This window comes from Leopardus geoffroyi, chromosome C1 (genome assembly GCF_018350155.1).
Source record: "Leopardus geoffroyi isolate Oge1 chromosome C1, O.geoffroyi_Oge1_pat1.0, whole genome shotgun sequence".
NCBI classification, from domain to species: Eukaryota; Metazoa; Chordata; class Mammalia; order Carnivora; family Felidae; genus Leopardus; species Leopardus geoffroyi.
The window spans coordinates 117,031,063-117,053,350 of record NC_059328.1 but is presented as its reverse complement, the minus strand read 5'-3'; the positions used below and the strand labels follow the sequence as shown (position 1 = coordinate 117,053,350).

The 22,288-nt window shown below is 44.3% G+C and overlaps 1 protein-coding gene across 29 annotated transcripts in view; it reads right to left on the bottom strand.

The window, feature by feature from the left end:
* CLASP1 (cytoplasmic linker associated protein 1) overlaps window positions 1-22,288 on the bottom strand; it is a 276,660-nt gene that overhangs the window by 223,921 nt on the left and 30,451 nt on the right. For all 29 annotated transcript variants that reach the window (XM_045479468.1, XM_045479475.1, XM_045479463.1 and 26 more), the window contains exon 2: window positions 15,107-15,586. In XM_045479468.1, the coding sequence (XP_045335424.1) occupies window positions 15,107-15,301 (195 nt within the window). In that variant the 5' untranslated portion in view covers window positions 15,302-15,586. The remainder of the gene's footprint in view (window positions 1-15,106; window positions 15,587-22,288) is intronic.

Sequence of the window (22,288 nt, the reverse complement as noted above, 5' to 3'; positions counted from 1 at the left end):
AAACTGTAAAATATGAATTTCTCTGACAAACTTCATAATTCCCCCAGTGGTCACACCCAAGCCACCTGCCCTGAGCCAAGCTTCATTCCTTTAGGGCAACCTGTCCTCCTTACTCCATCCCTTGACATGAGGTTTACTGAGTGGGGGCCACCATTTTCTTACACTGCCACAACTACCTGGCCACCATGAGTGGGTCAAGGGTTTGGGGACTCAAAAATCCCAAGCTGGGGAGGGGTGTGGTTGTAATCCAAGCTGGAGAAAGAGACTCTTTCTTCTGATGGTGAAGCTACAAGATGTGAACTGGACCCACAGTGGGACATGAGTGCAACACAGAAAAGAAGGCACTGGCCAGACAGAAGCAGAGGCCTCCCCCACCCGAGTCACCAGTGCTGTCTCCACAGTAATCTCAACCACCACTGTGGGTGTGACTTGCCCCAATAATGCCCCTTTACAGCTTAAACTGCTTTGAACTCAAATCCTATTCAACATAAAGTTTATCTGACTCCCTTCCCATGATCAGAAAGGTTAATATCAGTCCTTTTCTTTGCAAAGCTGTTTAAAAAAAAAAAATTCCTTAGAATCATATGAAGAATCAAATAAGATCACACACCTATCCCTTGCTGCCCAACAAAACCAAAATTACCATCTACTTGGCGTTACTTAGTGTCTCCCAACACAGAACAGTTAAGATGAGCTGACATTTAGGTTACAAGAGGTGTGAAAGCACTTGGGAAAAGGAAAGGAACATTCCAAAAAATGGATTATGATGGTTCCCCCCACCCCACAACTCTCTGGGGAGATAAATCAATATTGTTCTCATTCTGTGTAGAAAAAAGATAACCTAATGGGAATAAAATGACAGAGAGACCTAATTTCTTTAATCCAACAAAGTGGACTTTGTCAAGGTATCAGGGTTTCCTTCTCCGAACTACAGACATTTTCTTCTCTGCTCATGTTTAAGAAGACAAAACCTTTTTCCGTCAATCTTTTAAAGGGGTAATGAGATTGGGGTGCCTGGCTGGCTCAATCAGAAGATCACACGACTCTTGATCTCGGGGTCCTGAGTGTAAGCCCCACACTGGGAGTAGAGAGTGCTTACATAAATAAAACTTTAAAAAATAAATAGAGGGGAAATGAGATTAACAAAAATAAAATGATTTGCTTCACATCCTCTCTATCAAGTGCTGCTCTAGCCACACAGAGATATTCTGCCCATGAAAACGGAAGGCTGTCCAAAGAAACGGTAATACCCACGGGTGGTACTGAAGCACGCGTTCTTGCACCACTGCTGGGCGCGCAACCTGGCCCACTCTGACCCAGCAATTCAGGCTGAAAGGTTTTCAGAACTGTCAACACACACGCATGCACACACGCGCACACACACGAGCGTGAACATATGTACACTCAATGATGTTCAGTGCTTATAACAAACAAACAAAAAACAAACCTAGAAACTGCCTATGTGTTAGCAACCAACTATGGGTAAAGAAATGATGGCTAACCGTTCACAGAAGAGAGTAATACGTTAAAGTTATATTAACTCATAAGTGATCTAATTTATTGATGTGAAAAAATCGTCGTGACATACACGTAACCAAAAAAAAAAGCTCACAAAATAGCATGTGTAGACTAAATGAAAGAAACTAGACACAAAACACACACACACGCATACAGAACATGTATAGTATGAGCAGTCTTACATAAATATTTTTTCCATCTTTTTTCTACCAATATAAAAATAAACTAGTTATGGCAATAGACTGTGACTGATCTTTAATTTTTTCATTTTAACTTTATATTCAGAAGTTTTATTAGTTGGTTCTTGTTCATATATCACTTTTACCATAAGAAAAACAAAATTATTTTTCTAAATCAGCATTTGCAAAAATACTTCAATTAGGCAGCCTCAAGAAAAGTGTTTGACAGGGGCACCTGGGTGGCTCAGTCAGTTGAGCACCTGACTTGGGCTCAGGTCATGATCTTGCAGTCTGTGAGTTCAAGCCCCGCATCGGGCTCTGTGCTAACAGCTCAGAGCCTGGAGCCTCCTTCAGATTCTGTGTCTCCTTCTCTCTCCCCCCACCCCCCCCCCCTCACAAAAATAAACATTAGAAAAAAAAAAAAAACTTAAAAAAAAAAAGAAAAAAAACTTAAAAAAAAAAAAAGAAAAGTGTTTGACAGAAGAGATTCATAAATATGGAGAACAAACTGAGGGTCACTGGAGGGGTTGGGGGGGGATGAGCTAAATGGGTAAAGGGCATTAAGGAATCTACTCCTGAAATCATTGTTTCACTATATGTAACTAATTTGGATGTAAATTTTAAAAAATAAAAAATTAAATTAAAAAAAGTGTTTGAAAAAAAGATGTTCCCAAGATACATATGTAAATGTATCAAAGCATACAAGGCTTAAGACCCTCTGCCAAAGTAAGTCAAAGACAAAAATTTTCCTAAATGTTCCTCCAAATTATTTGGTATTTTTTTCTTAAAATGTCTTCTCCAATTAAATTTCTTTTTTTTTTTTTTTAATTTTTTTTTTTTTCAACGTTTATTTATTTTTGGGACAGAGAAAGACAGAGCATGAATGGGGGAGGGGCAGAGAGAGAGGGAGACACAGAATCGGACGCAGGCTCCAGGCCCTGAGCCATCAGCCCAGAGCCCGACGCGGGGCTTGAACTCCCGGACCGCGAGATCGTGACCTGGCTGAAGTCGGACGCTTAACCGACTGCGCCACCCAGGCGCCCCCAATTAAATTTCTTTAATGTTTATTTATTCTTGAAACAGAGAGCGAGAGCGTGAGCAGGGGAGGCGCAGAGAGAGAGGGAGACACAAAATCCAAAGCAGGCTCCAGGCTCCGAGCTGTCAGCACAGAGCCCGATGAGGGGCTCAAACTCACAAACTGCAAGATCAGACCTGAGCTGAAGTCAGACACTTAATCGACTTGAGCCACCCAGGAACCCCAAAATGTCCTCTCTAATTAAAAAAAAAAAAAATGCATCATGCAGGAAAAGAACCTTTTTCCATAAGGTTACCCACAGTCAATAAATTGCATCCTGAAGCCTGAAACCTTGAGGACTTCTCAAATTCACCCCAGTCCTTCATATACCCAAGCTAACAGCAAAACCCCCTGACCCTGTCCTCCTCTCTAATGTCCTTACTCCAGTTTGCTTCTCCCCTCTCCCCCTGGTATTAGCCCACGCCACTTTCATTACATCCCTAACTCCTAAGGCAGTCGTTAGCACCCAGCAGTCCTTCGATGTCTTCCACTGCCCCAAGGTCCCACTATCTCTCCAGGCTCCTCTACCCAGGACCTTGCTCAGCCCCACTAGTGTAGGATCTCAGAACACTACCTCCATTAATGTCACCTGCAACATGCTTCCTCGTGGAGCCCACTGAGCCATCTCTGTTCCCTCACCCAAGAGTCCTAAGAGATGCCTGCTGGTTCAGTCGGTAGAGCGTGAGACCCCTGATCTCAGGGATCAATATATATTAAAATACACCTTACAAATATATATTGTAATATGAATGTGTACCAATACCTATTTTTTAAACAAAGAATCCTAAGGGCCATTCTTCCACAAAGCACTTAAGGATGATTAAACAGAGATGGGGCGGATGCCAGAGATGGGTGGTTATGTGTTCGGCTCTTGGTTTCGGCCCAGATCGTGGTCTCACAGTTCACGAGTTCAAGCCCTGAGTCAGGCTCTGCACTGACAGTGTGGAGCCTACTTGGGATTCTCGACCTCTCTCCCTCTCTCTCTGCACTGCCCCCCCTCCACTTGCACTCTCTCTCTCAAAATAATTTTTTTTTAAAGGATGATTAAACAGACTCCTACCAGCCACTGAACTTGGCACGAAGCACTTCCCCCCCATTTATGACATTTTCCCCCTCAGTCCAAAGCACAAGCTGGTGGATTCTGTCCACAGGAAGTACAGCAAAATAACCTAGATCTCACTCAGTACTGTCTCGTTTCACGTTTTCTATGCTCTGCTTGTTCCCTCTCCTGCAAAGTGTCCTTTAATATCCTAAATCCAGGAAGACGTCTTGCTATTATCTGCCTTTCTGTATCGCGTGCACAATCATGAAAACGTAGAGCCGACCATCTCTCCATTACTGCTAGCCCAAACCAAACTTCATCACATCATGCGTCTTATAGGTTCACAAATCATTAGACTACCTTAAATTCTTTATGAGTATAAATGTATCTAAATGAGACTAATTTGAAAAAGTTTTTCTTTCTTCACAGTAGTTCCTTTTGGGGATAACTATCAAAATATACGCTTAATTCCTGCTATACAAACAGACATAGGATGCATATTTCAAAAATATTTGGCGCCAACTAATAATGAAGAAGAAATGATGGAATCAGAAAGTCACCCTATGGCAGACAACACAGTAATAATTATTTTTGGCAAAATATATCAATGGATGCTAAAACTGGTAGGTGAAAGTTTGGTCAAAAACAGGGTATTTACATAGTCACAAAGGACCTCCCCATAAGATACCTATTCATTATAAAAGACAAATGAAAAATAAAAATAGCAACTTTCGGAAGCTACCTGGCAAAGACCTCTTTCACCAGGGAAGAGAAAGACACCGTGTCTCTCCTGATAGGATGCACAGAGTACACCTGCATGGTACTCGGCCCAAAAGACACAACATCAATCTAATCATGAGAAACATTCAAGCTCAAATCGAAGGCCTGTACAAAATAAATATGCTCTTCCAAAGTATTAAGAGAGACAAAGGCAAGACTGATGATGAACCACCTCAGATTTAAGAAGACTATCCAGATGAGAACCAAATTCAACTGTGGTTCTGGACTGGATTGTGGACAAGAAAACTGTTCTTGCCTTTGCTACACAGGACGTTAGGAAGACAACAGGTGAGATGTGAATAAGGCTCACAGATGAGACAGAACTTCCTCCACTGATCCTACTACTGACTTAAGATAACTGTGCTAAGATGACATAAGCAAATGTCCTTGTTTTTAGGAAATACGTGCAAGTGTTTAAGAGCAACAGAGCACTGTGTCTACAACTCACATTCCAACGGTCCACAAATGATGATAATATGCGTGCATACACAGACAGAAAGACAAAACAAATGTGAAGGGTTAACACTGGGACCTGGGCGAAACTACATGAAAGTTGTTTGCACTATTTTCTGAAACCTTCCGATACATCTGAATATTTTCCAAAATAAAAGGTTTTAAAGAGTATTTATTTACGGTCATGAGTCTACTAGGACCAAAGAACTGTTTTAAATATTAACCTTAAATATTTGGGTTTCTCATTAAAGTACAAAATGAGTTGCTTATCTCTCACTCAGGACCCAGTCTCCTAAAGCAATCGCTGTGAACTCCGGGGTGAGTCCTTATACTCTATTCTTTACGCTCCAGTAGAAATTATTAATACTGCTGCAACATTACAAAAAAGTGGCATTGCACATGGATTCAGATGTGGGCTCTAAGTCAAACTACTCAAATTAAAATCCGCCTCTCACACTTTCTAGCTATGTGACTCTCTTCACTCTCTTTCAACAACTGCAGAATAGGACTAGTCACAAGACTTTTCACGTAGTACCTACGTCATAATTTGATGAGGCAGCAGATGCGAAGCATTTAACGGTTTCTGGCCCATAACGGGCACTTAAGAAATGTTAGCTATTGGGGTGCCTGGGTGGCTCAGTCAGTTGAACGTCCACCTTCCGCTCTGGTCATGATCTCACAGTTCATGAGTTCGAGCCCCACATTGGGCTCACTGCTGTCAGCACAGAACCTGCTTCAGATCCTCTGTCCCCCCTCTCTCTGCCCCTTCCCTGCTTGCACTCTCTCTGTCTCAAAAATAAATAATTCTTATAAATAAGTGAATAAATAAATGGATAAATAAATAAATAAATAAATGTTAGCTATTAGTAAACATTAGCTGTCATGTACGGATTCATCCGCCTCATTTTTGGCTCCATTTTCTCACCACAGCTGTTTCTTTTTCTTTCTGCTGTGACATTCAATTTAAGATTTCTTCTATTACACATATCCTTATTTAAATTTTAGCTTTCTAAATTAGCAAGGCAAAGTATTAGAAATAAAAATAAAAACACCCCTGCTAAACCCTCCTAAAAGGGGTCCTCAACCAGTAGGTTTTAAAGTTGTGTTTTTTTTTTTTTAAATGTTTATTTATTTCTTTTGAGAGAGACCAAGAAAGCCGGGCGGGGGAGGGGCAGGGAGTGAGGGAGAGAGACAGTCCCAAGCAGGGGGATTCTGACCGCACCGAGCGCAGGGCCCAATACAGGGCTCGAACCCACAAACCACGAGACCATGACCTGCACCAGAATCAAGAACTGGGTACTTAACCAACTGAGCCACCCAGGCGCCCCCACCAGTAGGCTGTAAACTCACCCTTGGATTTCTCCAACAGCTGATGCTCTGCTCTTGGTTATCAATAGTGCACAGCTCTTCACTACAAAAGATCCAAGGCCGGCAAGGACTACGGGAAGGTAGGCAACCTCAGCCCCATGAGCAAGTCCACTTTCTACATATTTCCTCTCCATAACTACATAATGTCTGCACTGTCTTCCTTTCAATGACCACATGCTACACACTAATCACTACCAGCACCTTATGTACACTGGCTCACTGAATCCACATAACGCTGTGTACATGAGGGAGGTTACCTGCTCAGAAGTCAAAGCTGCAGAGCCAGCACAGGAATCCAGACTATTCACACTCAAATCTGAATTATTTCCGACACACTCTGATGCTCTTGCATATAATATAAACACGTATTTCGAAAGAAGTGCATTAATTACATACATCAAACGTACCATTTTTACTTGACGATCCACGAAATTTTCTTGAAATAACTTTTCCTGACGTGTTTCTGCTTTTGCTTAGTACTGCTCACTATAGCTTTTCTACTTACAACACCAGAGCCATCTATCTTTTCATTTTGTTTTAATGTTTATTATTTATTTTTGAGAGAGAGACAGAGACAGAGACAGAGACAGAGTGTGAGCAGGGGAGGGGCAGAGAAAGAGACAGACACAAAATCCAAAGAGGGTTCCAGGTTCTGAGCTGTCAGCACAGAGCCCGATGCGGGGCTCAAACTCATGAACCATGAGATCATGACCTGAGCCGAAGTTGGAAGCTTAACCGCCTGAAGCCACCCAGGCGCCCCGAGACATCTGTCTTTTTAAAACATACCCCAAGAGGATTAAGAGTACACTTATCTTGATAAGCGCTGAGTAATACATGAACTGCTGAATCACTATATTGTACACCTGAAACTAATGTAACACTGTTAATTACACTGGAACAAAAATAATAAGTGAATGAATGACTGCCAGAAGCGTGGGAGCAAAATGGGTGAAGGGGAGTAGGAGGTAAAGGTTTCCAGTAGTGGAATGAATAAATCATGGGAATAAAATGTATTCATGGGGAATATAATCCATGATGTTGTAATAGTGTTGTATGAGGAGAGTGTAGCTACACTTGTCATGAGTACAGCATAGCGTATAGAGAAGTTTAATCACCATGTTGTGCACCCGAAATTAAGATAACATTGTGCACCAACTATACTTTTTTTTTTTATTTTTGAGAGAGACAGAGAGAGAGAGAGAGCGCAAGTGGGAGAGAAGGGCAGAGGGAGAGATCGAAAGGGAATCAAGCGGGCGCAGGGCTTAGTCCCACAACCCTGGAATCACAACCTGAGCTGAAATCAAGAGTCAGGTGCCAACCAACGAGTCATCCAGGCTCCCCTAAGAAAATTTTTTTAATAAATGTTTCATAAAACGTAAATGTTGGAAGGAAGGAAGGAAGGAAGGAAGGAAGGAAGGAAGGAGGGAAGGAAGGAAGGAAGTAGAGAAGGGAGGGAGGCCGCCCCAAGAAATGCAGATCTTACAACCAATGAACAACACTTGCAGGGACAAACTCTGGGAGAAATGAACAGCCTCTGAACGGAGGCATGGCTTAATGGCAGCACCCAGCAGACTGCCAGAAAAAGAAACAGAAGTCACTTCATCTGAATCCAATAATCTTTTCTGGCTCTCCCCTCAAGGACACACAGGGGGAAGTAAAAACCTCAATGAAAGCCAAGGTTGTAGCAACAGAGGCCAGGGAAACGAGAGGAATCTCCCTTATCTGTCAACACCTTCCTTCCCTCACGCCTATCAAGGGCACCTGATCCAGGGCAGAGGTAAAGAAGCTTAAGGCAAGACTAAATCTTCCATGGTCTACAGAGATGGTGGCCCAGAGAGGAAGAACAAGAAAGGAAGTGAGGCTTCTCTGAACGCTAGAAACACGTTCCTTTCTTTTAGGGGCGCCTGAGTGGCCCAGTTGGTTCAGCGTCTGACTCCATTCTGGCTCAGGACATGATCTCACAGGTCATACTGAGTGCGGAGCCTCCATGGGATTCTCTCCCTCCCTCTCTCTCTGCCCCTCCTAACTGTGCTTTCTCTCTCTCAAAATAAATTTTTTTTTTTAATTATAAAAAAAAAAAGAAAGAAAGAAAACACATTATTTTTGATTCTTCATAGCCCTGTGTAATTCTAACTCACCATCATGGGCTCTCCAACTAAGCAAACCCTAACATTTCTTTTTTTCTCCACCCTACAGCATTTATAGACACTCCTATGATAGACACTCCTAAGATATCCTAATGATATCCTACACTGCCCATTGCCCTCTCACCTGCCTTACCCCTGGTCCGCAGTTAGACCATAAAGACCATTAGGGCAGAGACAAAAGAAGCCCTAGGTTAACAGAGAACCTAAAATTTCAAGCCATGCAGTCTGGCATTGGCTTTGAGACAAGAGTGCACTGGGATGAAGTCCGCATGTCCCAAACTTAGAGCACGACTGCCCAGGCACCGGTAGCACGGTCAGGGTGCAGACGGAGCCCGATGGTCCCCACCGGACACCCAGCCCCCACTGCAGTATCTGGCACATCATAAGTGCTTAATTAACTTCCGCTGTTGCATAAGCACCTGGGGTCAAGTCCCAAAAACCTTGGTTACTAGCTCTGTCACCTTAAACAAGTGATTTGACTTCCTTGAGCATCAGTCTCCTCATCTGGAGAATGTAATCAACAGTATCTATCTCATATGGTAACTAAAAGGTAAAAATGAATACATATTTAACACGATTTCTGGTACACAGTAAATGTCCCATAATCACAGGTTATCATTATTAGTCTACAATAATATATACAGGTCCACAAATCACTTATCCAAAACTCTGGCTGCCAGGGGTGCTCTGGAATACAAAATTTTTCAGGTTTTACACGGGTAAGGTAATACACACAGCTACACATACAAGACAGGAAATATATATAGAATGTATAAGGTGGGGAGAGAATATATATATATATATTCTGCATGTAGTTTTAGGTCAGTTGACTTTGGGTCAAACAACAAATGAAAATCACTACGTTTGGGGCTTCAGGGATTTGGGAACTGTGGAGAAAGGACTGCGGGACTGTACTCACAAAAAGCACGTGGTCCCCACCAAGCCCACTAAACGTGCAGGTGCCCGCAAATGTAAGGTGTGTGGGGCTGCCCGGCTGAATGGAAGGTGTCAGCACCGGGGAGGGGTGCACAGCATCGTGCTCCCTCATTCCCCCCAGCTGCCGGAGCCCAGGCAGCCTCTCTGGGTCAGATCGCTCTTTCCTTTTATCCCTTCTCACCTACACAAGAGAGAAGGGGAAGGAAAACTCAACAGTGGCTGGAGGTTTGGGCAAAAATCTACTCCGCCATCTTCCTCGTTCTTCAAGTTTTACTAAAGGAAGAGACCAGATCAAGGAGGGCGGCCGTATTCAAAGTTTGGGGATTTATTTTTAATGTCCGAGTAATCTAGAAAGCAAACAAGAGTCTCTCCTCTCCTTCTGTGTCTCCCACAGTCACTGTGACAACAAAGAACACTTAGTAAATGCTTCCAGGTTGAACAGCACCCCACAGTGTAGCCCTGGTGTTCTGGATGTATGAGGGCCTTATTCGGATAACCAATTCCTCAATCCCCAGGATGACTTCTATTACCAAAGAAAGACCGAGGCCAAATCACAAAAAAATGATCAGTGATAGGCTAACAGAATGCAAACTGATCGTAACAGGAGTCTGAGTGAGAGAAGGCTACAAAGGGCAAGTTTTCTCAAAATTCAGATACAGCGCTTCAAAAACAAACCTGTAAGAATGCTCTCCCCATTCCAAAAATCACATGCAAATCATAAACCTTACTCTTCCCTCAGATGAATCATGAATGGTTCCCACCAGTAAAGAAAAAGCATTTATACATAGTAGGGGCTTGATGTTTTAGTTTGGGGGCTGGAAAATTACGGTCCATGGGCCAAACTGGCCCTCCAGCAGTTTCTGTAAATTAAGTTTTCTTGGGGGGTGCCTGGGTGGCTCAGTCGGTTGAGTGTCCGACTTCAGCTCAGGTCATGATCTCACAGTCTGTGAGTTTGAGCCCCATGTCAGGCTCTGTGCTGACAGCTCAGAGCCTGGAGCCTATTTCAGATTCTGTGTCTCCCTCTCGCTCTCTGCCCCTCCCCCACTCATGCTCTGTCTCTCTCTGTCTCAGAAATAAAGGTTAAAAAAAAAATTTTTTTTTTAAATTAAGTTTTATCAGAACACAGCCATACCCATTCATCTGCGTGTTGCCTGTGGCTGCTGTCACACTATACTGACCCAAACTATTTACATATTTGTGAAAAGACCATTTGGCCCACAGAGCCTTAAGTATTTACTACATGGCCTTTAAGAAAATTTGCTGACTGTGTTCTTATGAGAGGGGCAGAGGCTAGGAAATCAGGGAGACCTACACTGAAGCCCCAGTTCCATAATCGCTAGTAGAAATTATACCTCAAAATTCTGGGTGACCTCAGTTACTTCATGTACAAAATCAGGGTACCACCATCTACCTTGCAGGGGTGCTGCGAAGATTAAATAGGTAACATCCCAGACATACGGTAACTGAGCAATAAATAGCAGCTATTAAACTGCAATTAATGCCAAATACAAATTTGCTTACCACTTTAAGAAATAATCAAATGCTGGGGAAACTAGGTGGCTCAGTCGGTTAAGCATCCGACTTCAGCTCAGGTCATGATCTCACACTCTGTGAGTTCGAGCCCCGCGTCCGACTCTGTGCTGACAGCTCAGAGCCTGGAGCCTGTTTCAGATTCTGTGTCTCCCCCTCTCTCTGCCCCTCCCCTGCTCATGCTCTGTCTCAAAAATAAATAAAAACATTAAAAAAAAAAATTTTTTTTTAAAAAAAGGAAAGAATCAAATGTAAAATGATTCAAGCACCAGCCAACTATTTTTTTAAGTGAGACACTGTGCTGACATTCAACTACATTCTCTATTAAGGAACAATAATACCCGGGGCGCCTGGGTGGCTCAGTCAGTTGGGCGTCCGACTTCAGTTCAGGGCATGATCTCAAGTGTCGTGAGTTCGAGCCCCGCATTGGGCTCTAGGCTGACAGCTTGGAGCCCGGATCCTGCTTCAGATTCTGTGTCTCCCTCTCTCTCTGCCCCTCCCCCACTCACAGTCTGTATCTCTCTCTCTCTCTCTCTCTCAAGAATAAATAAACATTGGGGCGCCTGGGTGGCGCAGTCGGTTAAGCGTCCGACTTCAGCCAGGTCACGATCTCGCAGTCCGTGAGTTCGAGCCCCGCGTCAGGCTCTGGGCTGATGGCTCAGAGCCTGGAGCCTGTTTCCGATTCTATGTCTCCCTCTCGCTGACCCTCCCCCGTTCATGCTCTGTCTCTCTCTATCCCAAAAATAAATAAACGTTGAAAAAAAAAATTTTTTAAAAAAAAGAATAAACATTAAAAAAAAATTTCTTTTAAGAAATAACAATACTCAAGTACTATTGTTTTAAAAGACTAAAATTGTTTCCCTTTTCTCCTATCCTTTTAGTCCTTAACTTAAAAAAAAAAAAAAATTCAAGAAGCCAAGCTGCAAAATTTTAACATAAAGTGAATCCTTTCAATCCATAATATATAAAACATGTCAAAGGACACCTGGATGGCTCAGTCAGTTAAGGGTCCAATCTCACGATCCGTGGGTTCGAGCCTCATGTCAGGCTCTATGCTACCGGCTTAGAGCCTGGGACCTGCTTCAGATTCTGTGTCTCCCTCTCTCTCTGCCCCTCCCCGGCTCGTGCTCTGTCTCTCTCTCTCTTTTAAAAATAAATAAACGTTAAAAAAATTTTTTTTTTTAAGAGAATCCTTTTTTTTTTTTTTTTTTTTAACGTTTATTTACTTTTGAGACAGAGAGAGACAGACCATGAACGGGGAAGGGGCAGAGAGAGAGGGAGACACAGAATGGGAAGCAGGCTCCAGGCTCTGAGCCATCAGCCCAGAGCCTGACGCGGGGCTCGAACTCCCGGACCGCGAGATCATGACCTGGCTGAAGTTGGATGCTTAACCGACTGAGCCACCCAGGCGCCCCAAAATTTTTTTTTAAAAAACATATCAAATAACACTGAAAATGCACATCAGGCTCTGAGAAATCCTGATATAATTTTAAAAGGGTGGGGGAGAGGTCTAAAAGGTAAGTTTCCAGATTTTGGTAAAGCCCCCAGGAGTACTTGCAGAACAGTCTAAGCTCCCAGGTTCACTCAAGAAACCAGTATTCATTGAGCCCCTACTGTGTTCCAAGCTCTGGGCACCAGGTGTGCAAAGAGCAGTGTCATCACACTCAGACAGTTTATAAAGAAAGGGGGTGCTCACTACCATGTAACATTAGAACCATATGACATGGCCCAGACCACAAAGCCATCAGTATGAAGTCATAAGGTATTAGAGCTTGGAGTCCCGATTACCTAGTCAAACACCTGCACTGCAGAGACAGGTAAAGTGATTTGTCCATGATTACATGCAAGTCAGTAGCAAATGTCATCTCGCTGACTTCTTCCCACCAAGCTGTCTTCCTTAAAAATTCCTTTGTGAAAGGTCAAGTCTTAATCTTTCACACTTTTGCGACCCGGAAGATGCTATTCTGAAAAAACTACCCAACCTTCAAGCACCTTGGATTCTTCCAGGCAGTGTTACCATGTTCTTCTGGCTTCCCACCCAGTCCGGTGGGTCTCCCACCTGTACTGTACTGCTCCCAATCTACTGTACTGTAAAACCCTTTGCTTGTTGATCAGTGCCAGACTATGAGCTCCTCGGAGGCAGGATCCAGTCTTGACACCGACTGCTAACGCCTGAGTGCTTGTTATGGGGCAAGAGCGGAACAACTTTATACACTCCTTCATTTAGTGCTTATAATAATTCCGTTATCCCAACACCGTAGATGAGGGAACCGGAGCCCGAGAGGTTAAGAGCTCACACAGTACAGCAGACTCTGTGGGCTACTTATTTAATAGCCATATTACCTCAGTCCCATCCCCAACTTCCTCCTTCAATCCATAATATATATAAAACCTGAGTTTTGTACACCAACAGCAGTCTGCTATTGCACAGTCAGTATAGTGCGGTTGGAGCCAATCTCTGTTTCACTGTCTGACTTTATGGAACTGAACACTTAGGGAGTGCTTGTTCACTCACCCACCCAGTACTTGTTGAGCAGGAGTCTGACAGGGCTCAAATATCCCCCCTCCTTCACATGGCCACATGCTTCACTCCAAGGAGGCCGGACTCTTAAGATGAGGAGGTCAAGCATGATGGTAGACAATAATCATGGACACCCATCCACTTTCCAGTGATGCTGGGGTGGGCAGGCAAAGCCATTCTGGCCAATTTGATGTATAAGAGTCTGCTGGGGAGCTTCTGAGAAAGACACAAGCAGACACTCTCCTTCCCTGGACATTGCTTTAGCTACTGCAGGCTTCTTAAATTCTTACAGAAAATCACCCGACGTCCATACAGTGGCTTTAAGCCAATGAGTCAGACTTCAGTTATTCTCACCCAAAAGCAACATAATGTGCACACAAAGCAGCGGAACTGTGATCCAAACACAGATAGGTGTCTCTAGACTAGACCCTCCACACCTCTCCTGTAACACTCCCACCATCCAGCACCAAGGCTGAGCACATAAGCAGCACGTGTTAACTTCAGCTAAATGAATAAATAGGTGAATGAAATAGAAGTTAAGCTCACCTTTCAGAGACAGGATAACTTTTATGTGCAGTTGTAAGTAAAATATTAGGGTCCTAGGTCCCTTAATGAATATAAAGCCTACTGACTCTTAGAGGAGACCAAGGTTTAATGCATTTGGAAAACAAGAGTCTGTAAACACCAGTTTCCAGGTCCAAACCAATCTCAGAAAACCGGGTCAATGAAAAAGGCACAAGAGATTCTGTTTCTCATGGGCTCCCTTCACAACGTTTATAGCACTTATTAGGAGTCATGCCGACGCCCCAGTCTTCCACCCCAATCTTGACCCAAAGGGTCAAACTGAAAGAGAGAGGAAGGGGGAGGGGACAGGTAGAGAGAATGACATCTCTTCAGTGCTTCAAGTCCCGTCTTTATTCATGAAAGCTCAGTCCTTGAATGGGTAAAACGGTCATTTGGGTCTTCGGACCCCTGCCTCCACCCACTACCCACCAAAGGCACATGCCCACCTTGATCTTTAGAAGCTGAAGGATCGCCTCTAGGCCATTGCATACAGGTTGCAGAAGAGTCCTTGGCAACCCATACTATTTCTGGCCAGGTACCTAGGCCAACTTCAACACAGTGACCTGAAGGTAAAATGCTCCATGTACTATAGCCAATTCTATCCCCCACAGGAAACCAGTGAATACATTTGCTTTTCCTGAAGGGCCACTCACGAACATCTCATGACCCACTCACCGCAAGATACAGCATTCGCTTCAACTTCGAGGCTGCAAATGCCTGTAAACTTTCCAACACAAGAGCCTCTCTTTATGTGTTCACTTGGCCTTCTCTCGAAGTGCTAAAGCATAAGGATTCTTTCAATCTCCAACAAGAATCAGAGTAAACTCTACTTGCTTCAGAATGAAATGTCCAAAAGCCACAACCAGAGTGTCCTACTGGAGGCCAAAGAATCTTGCTCATCTCTCCCAGAGGAATCCTTTCTCCTAAGGACCAATTCGGACCCACCAAGGCAGCCCGGCCACCTATACAAGTGCCTCCCAGAGCACGACTTACCTTGTAATTGCTAGAGTTCACCCAAGAGGTAGCGAGCCCATCCACAAGTTTATCTAACATGGTCTGGTCATGCTCAAGGTCAGCAGACTTCTGTTTGTCTGAGAAATAGTCTATAAGTTCTTGGCCAACCTGCAGTCGTTTCCCCACATCCTTCTGCAACACCTGTGCCAGGCAGGACTCCATGCGAGGCTCCATGGTGGAATTCAAATCCAGATCCAGCAGAAGCTAGAGGGCAGTCAGGGTGACACCCTCCCAGTAAACGTACCCGGGAGGTTGCCTCTTTGTTCGCTGAGGGTTACTAAGAGCCTGTGTTTCAAAGATGCAATCCGGGGAATGGCAACAATGCACCATGTGTGTCTGAAGAGCAGCTGGTAGGATATTAAAAGTCCAATTTAAATAACTAGCAGGAGATAAAGGAGTGAGTGGCAGAGCGAGGTTCTACTCTTGGGTCTGAAATTCTTCATAATTCAGCAGTCCATTCTGAAAAGTAAAAGAGAGCGACAAATCAGCACAGATAACGTAACATTCAAATGTTTTGAAACATTAAACCACAGACAAAGCAATTCGCGCTGCAGAATCATTTACAATCACAAGTGGAGTGAGAAGCATGAACGTTTGGCAACCATATCAGAATAACATCATTATTATTTTTATCAGGAAGAACATGGAAACCCAAAGCAAAGAGCCAATGAGCTACACAGTTGGTAGGTTGACGTTTTTCACAATTTTCCAGCTTGTAAATACGCCAGTCAGGAAAGCAGTCTTCTGCTTCAGCTAGCATATTTATTCGTGGCTTCAATTTTGCTTCCCACCAAAAACTTAACCCCACTCTGCGTGTGAATCACTGTAGGTACTGTAGCTTATTCTTACTGCCTTACTCTGAGTTTTCTAAAAAACCCACTGCCGGAAATGGGGTGGGCGCCATAGAAAGACCACTGACCAAAGTGGCTGGCCTGGCAATGGGAACCAAAGACAGCATCTCCATCAAACTTCTTGCTCAGGAGCTTTACAACAGAGTGAGCAGTCATCCCTGCCTCGTCATCCTCCCTCCAAGAAAGAAAAGGGAGTGATGGGGGTGGGGGGACAGGGAGAGGAGAAGAGGGAACAGGCTCAATTCTGATCACTTACGGACAGCATCCTCAGCTGACAACAGCACCATTTGGGCCTGGTGTTTTTATAAAATCAGGAGATCTCAAAATCACGTTTGAGGGCAAAACACATGATTCGAGAAAAGTTACACTAACACTGTTTTCATCAGGCTGAACAAGTTGAACAGTGAATCTATAGCTGCTGCAGCAACTGTACACATTTATTTCTTATGCAATTGCTCCTTGCCTTCCAACCTAACATGAGCCACAGAAAACCTGTCTTCCAGATGCAGCACCTCCCTGACGCTGCAGGAACGAGAACTGTTCCGCACATCAGCAGTAAGTCCCAGCTCTCAGGGGTTCTAGCAGGTAAATATGGACTTATAAATCAAGTAAAATTAAAATTCTGCACAGAATAATTCTTCCAGTCTGAGCACAGCGATTCTTTCCCTTTCTGACATCACCTCATCCGTCCCTACCCTCGGTATAAAAAGCACAATGCGATGGGGCGCCTGCCTGAGTGGCTCAGTCGGTTAAGTGTCCGACTTCACCTCAAGTCATGTTCTCATGGCTCGTGGGTTCGAGCCCCACGTTGGGCTCTGTGCGGACAGCTCGGAGCCTGGACCCTGCTTCGGATTCTGTGTCTCCCTCTCACTCTGCCCCTCCCCTGCTCATGCTCTGTCTCTCTCAAGAATAAACAAACATTTAAAAAACAAAAACAAAAAAACAGCACAATGCACTTTCTGAGTTCTAGAATCAGAGACTTCTGACACCGGCAGTAATCATTCAAGTCGAGTCATTCAATGAGGAAGACCCTCCTTCAAAGTCCCTGACACATGACTGATTACCCATCTTCTACATGCATGGTGCTGGGGGCAGGACGGCCCTCGAGAAGACCCTGCTTCACACGGCGGAGGAGACAGCCGCTCTCCATCACTTCCACACCGTGGAACTGGTCCCTCCTTCGGAAGAAGGACCTTCAAATACATAAAAGTGTCTATTACCCTTTATTCCAATTTTTAAGCCAAACAAAATAACCACAGCTCCTTAATCAGCTATGTTGAGCTTTATAAAGGAGGCATCAGTGATACAGGAAAACTGGACAAACAGAACCTTTTCTTTTCTCTGTCCAATATCAGCCCAAGAAGCAAATCAAACAAGATTGGGCTTGTGGTGGATTAAAAACGGCCACAAATTCTTTGCTTCTCCTCCCTCATCAAGGTGGGGCCTGAGTCCTCTCCCACAGTGACTCTGGGGTTGGCCCTGTGACTTGCTTTGGCCGGTGGGGAACCAGCCGCTGCAAAAGGAAGCAGAGATTTGAGAGGCAAGTGCTGCCGCCCACCCTTAGAACGCTGCCCAGGGCCCGCCATGCTGGGAGGAAGCTCCTGGAACCCGAGAGGCCATGTGGAAGGCAAGCAGCACGCTCCAGCCGACGGTCAGAAGCAGCCGCCAGACGTGGGAGTGAGTCCGTCAGGGACCGCTTAGCCATTTCAGTCATCATCTGACTGCAGCTACATAAGTCTGAGGAGACAAGCAAAAAACCACCCAGCCAAACCACAGATTCTAAGAGGTAACATCTCGTTGTTGCTGTAAGCCACAGGTCTGCAGTGGTTTGTTACACACCCCCAGATATCAGATGCACTCTGCCCTCCCCCAAACATCTATCTTTCCTTCTCAGTGACAACAATCTCCTATCCTTTACTCCTCCGAGGCCCTAAAATCAACGGACACTAACCAATAATGATAATGATCACACAACTTTGAAGCCTCTACTTGAGGGGTCAAGTTCTATGCCAGATGATGTATATGGACTGCCTTTAATTCTCCAACCAACTGTAAAAAGTAGGTATTAGCATCCCTATTTTACAGATGAAGAAACTGAGGAAAAGTACAGGTAAGTAAATTTCTAAGGCCACATGGCCACTTAGTTTCCTCTCCCCACCTTCAAACCCTTGTGATTACAAGCGTGGCCTAGTTCTGTTCTCACTCAGGGAAAGGAGGTCAGACATCATGCTCAGCTAGGAAGTAACAGGCAAGAGAATGCGGTCTCCATTGCTGGGAGAGGAATGATTCTGTTCATTTCAGCCTCTCTATAATTTTTAAAATACGTATTATATATAAAAAGCTCCCCTGCCCTAAGAATTGTATAGGATTTCCAACAAATAAAAGTAGATGCTTCTTGAGGGTAATTATGCAATAAAGGCTTAAGGTACTCAAAAGTAGGTCACAAACTCCTATGTACAAAACCCACAGAATGAAAGACACTGTTAGTCCCTAAGTGTTAAGCAGATTAGGTCCTCTCTACTCTTTTTCTCCTTAACTTAAAAAAAAAAGGGGGGGGGGGCGCCTGGGTGGCTCAGTCGGTTGAGTGTCCGACTTCGGCTCAGGTCACGATCTCTCGGTCTGTGAGTTCAAGCCCCGCATCGGGCTCTGTGCTGACAGCTCAGAGCCTGGAGCCTGCTTCGGATTCTGTGTCTCCCCCTCTCTCTGCCCCTCCCCTGCTCATGCTCTGTTTCTCTGTCAAAAGTAAATAAACATTAAAAAAATAAAAATAAAAAAATAACTGATACTCTCGAGCATTTTCTCCATCTCTGCTTTCAGAAGCATTCAGGGAATATCAATCACATAGTCCCAAATTCACAAGGTACAAAAGTATAAAACCTCCCTCCCACTCCTGCCCCCCAGCCACCTAATTTCCCTAACAGCAAATAATGTCACCAGTTTCCTGTGTACCCTTGCAGAGATATTTTTAGTGACCCAGGTAAATAAATATGTGCCTTTCTCCCTGTATCCCCTGGGAATTTTCTAAACCAACAAAAACACCAGCAAAACTTCATACAGCAACAGAATTATACAAAAACATTCTTAAAAAAAAAAAAAATACGTTATATTAAAAGATGCAGAAAATAGAATATAAACAAACGGGGGGAGGAGGAGGTAAGACATCTCTTCCTTCCACCCACATCCTGTCCAGGCTCTCTACCAGGGAAAAGCCCAACAAGGAAACACGTCTCAAGTTAACCTGCAGTCCCAGAGGTGACCTATGGTTAGACCAAATAAAAACCAGGTCTGTTATGTGCAAGGCATTGCTGGAAGGCACGGGGACGCGATAAACAGGACTCAGCACTTGCCCAGAGAGAGCTTACGAACCGGCACAGCGTCTGTTCACGATCGGTCATCAGTTCTGAAATCATCATTTGAGGGCGCGGTGTCGCACAGAGGACTACCTGACAGCAGTGCTAGTGTTAGGAATTACTCAGACTGTTGGAATGAGTAAGTCACGGGGATGAAAGTGACAGCACAGGGAATACGGTCAGCAGCACTGTGTGGAGACAGACGGTGGCTACCCTTGTGGGGAGCACCAGCATAATGTACAGACTTACGCAATCACTATGTTATACACCTGAAACCGATGTAACATTGCGCGTCAACTGTACTTCAATTAAAAACAAAAACAAAAACAAAATGACTCAGAATGTAACACTATTTGTAAGTTTAAAAAAAAGTCCCACTTGCACACGTTTTCCAAAATAATAAGAGAATGTAAAAATGATACAAAAGAAAAGGCAGGTGAGGTTAGAATGGCCAACTACCTTTCCTCCTCTTCATGTATCACGCTAAGTGCTCTCCTTGAGCAAGATCTCACCACGAAAGCCATGGAGCCACTAGACCTTACTGTATCAGTTCCTGGGAAAAGGGACACATGCCAGGTGTTTCCAAAAAAATGCCCCAACTCCTCTTAAACTCCTCCTCCCCAACTGCAAAGGGCTCTTCCATTCCCCAGCATCACCCTTCTCTGCCCCTGCTATGGTATAAGCACCTCAACCTTTTCCTGCCACATCATCTTGGTCTATACCGGGGGCGGGGTAGTAACAATAAGAGGTAAAGCCCATGGCCCTACAGCCATTCTCCTTTGCAGTAGCTAGGAAAGTGGAAATTAACAGAGCAATGTTTATCAGAACAATAGCCCAACTGTGAGCCCAACTCTGCCAGGGACTAACAGGAAGAAGTTAAAAAATACCAGCTTCAACAAGAATGAAGAAACACACAATTACACAGCCTGAGGTAATGAAAAGAGCAACAAAGTTTAAAATTCCAGCCTCTAGTCTTGACTCTGCCACTTCCTGAGTGGCACTGGGGAGAATGTTGGCTCCTCATTCATTAAATAAAATTAAAAATGGAAAAGGTTTGCACGGGAATTTTTAAAAACTGGCTCCTATCTCTATGCAGTGCCTGGGTGGCTCAGTTGGGTAAATGTCCAGCTCTTGACTTTGGCTCAAGCCATGATCTTACGGTTCATGGATTTGAGTCCCACATCGGTTTCTGCGCTGGCAGTGCGGAGCCTGCTTGGGATTCTCTCTTTCTCTCTCTGCCCCTCCCCTGCTTGTGTCCTCTGTCTCTCTCTCTCTCTCTCTCTCAAAATAAATAAATAACCTTTAAAAAATTAGTTATCTCTATCCCCTTAATTATCATAACTACTCTACAGCACCTGCATACACAACCATGGAGGTGTATTAACAAGGGAGGACTGGTGGGCAGGGATGGCAGAGAACCGAACCAACTCTAAGCTCTGCTCCGTAGACTTCTCCATAAGAGAAGTTACAAGCAGGACCATTTTTACCTAGTGGCTCAAAACAAGTTAATACTTCTCATGAGTCTGGGGGTTGGCTGGGCCCACCTAGAAGGCTCTTCTGCTAATCTCGCCCGGGAACATTCATGCCAGCTTCACCTGGGTGCGAGTACACAGCAGCATCACTCACATGGCTGAGAAACTGAGGCTAGCTGCCGGCTGGACCGCCTGCCACATATGATCTCCAACCATTCGGTGACAGAGGCTGCACCTCACTATAGGGTGGCTAGAGCGTTTCGAGGTAGCAAAGGGGAAAACTGCCAGACCTCTCAAGGCCCAGAATCCAGAACCTGTAAATCACTTCTGCTCCATCCGGCTAGTGAAAGCAAGTCACAAGGCCAGCCTAGATAAGTGTGAGGAAATCTATTCTACAAATTTATAAGGAGGAGCTACAAAATATTTTGGCCATGTTTTTCAGTCTAACACAGATGTATTCAATGGGTATTTGCAGAATAAATAAATGGATAAATAGATGGGATGAATACATTTGTACTGTTTATCCATTACCAGGCTAATCTCAATTACTTGTATTGATTCAACTTATCATATATCACATCTCACCACAGAAAATACAAAAGAAGTTACTATAATCCATGAGTTGAAAATGCTTCCAACTTACTTGGAGAGAATGAAATGCACTCACAAAAAGCGTATCAACGTAAGAAGTCAACACAAACATAAGATGCACATTAGAGTTCACAGGTGGACTGTTACACCTGCAAAATAAGGCATATGAAGGGGCACACCTGGGTGGCTCAGTCGATTGAGCATCCGACTTCAGCTCTGGTCATGATCTCCTGGTTCGTGAGTTCAAGCCCTGCATCAGGCTCTGTGCTGACAGCTCAGAGCCCGGAGTCTGCTTCGGATTCTGTGTCTCCCTCTCTCTCTGCCCCTCCCCCACTCTATCTCTGTCTCTCAAAAATAAATGTTTAAAAATATATAAAAAATGAAAAAAATAAGGGATATAAATAAGTTCTGTGGTAATTCTGTGGTAACTCAGAAGGCGTGGAATGACCAAGTTAAAACTATATATGCTCATTAGGTAATTGGGTGCACTTAATAGGAGAAATGATAAAACTTAATGGGAGAGGGACGCCTGGGTGGCTCAGACAGTTCAGCGTCCGACTCTTGATTTCAGCTCAGATCATGATCTCACGGTCTGTGGGACAGAGGCCCGAGTCAAGGCTCCACGCACTGACAGCGCAGAGCCTGCTTGGGATCCTCTCTCTGCCCCTCCTCCACTCGCACTCTCTGCCTCTCTCTGTCAAAATAAATAAATAAACATTTAAAAAAACAAACCAAAAGAAAACCTTAATGGGAGGGGCGCCTGGGTGGCTCAGTGGGTTCAGCGGCTCAGGTCATGATCTCACGGTTTGTGGAGCTGAGCCCTGCTCACATGCACTCATGCTCCCACACTCGCGCGCGTGCTCTCTCTGGCTCTGAAAATAAATAAATAAACTTAAA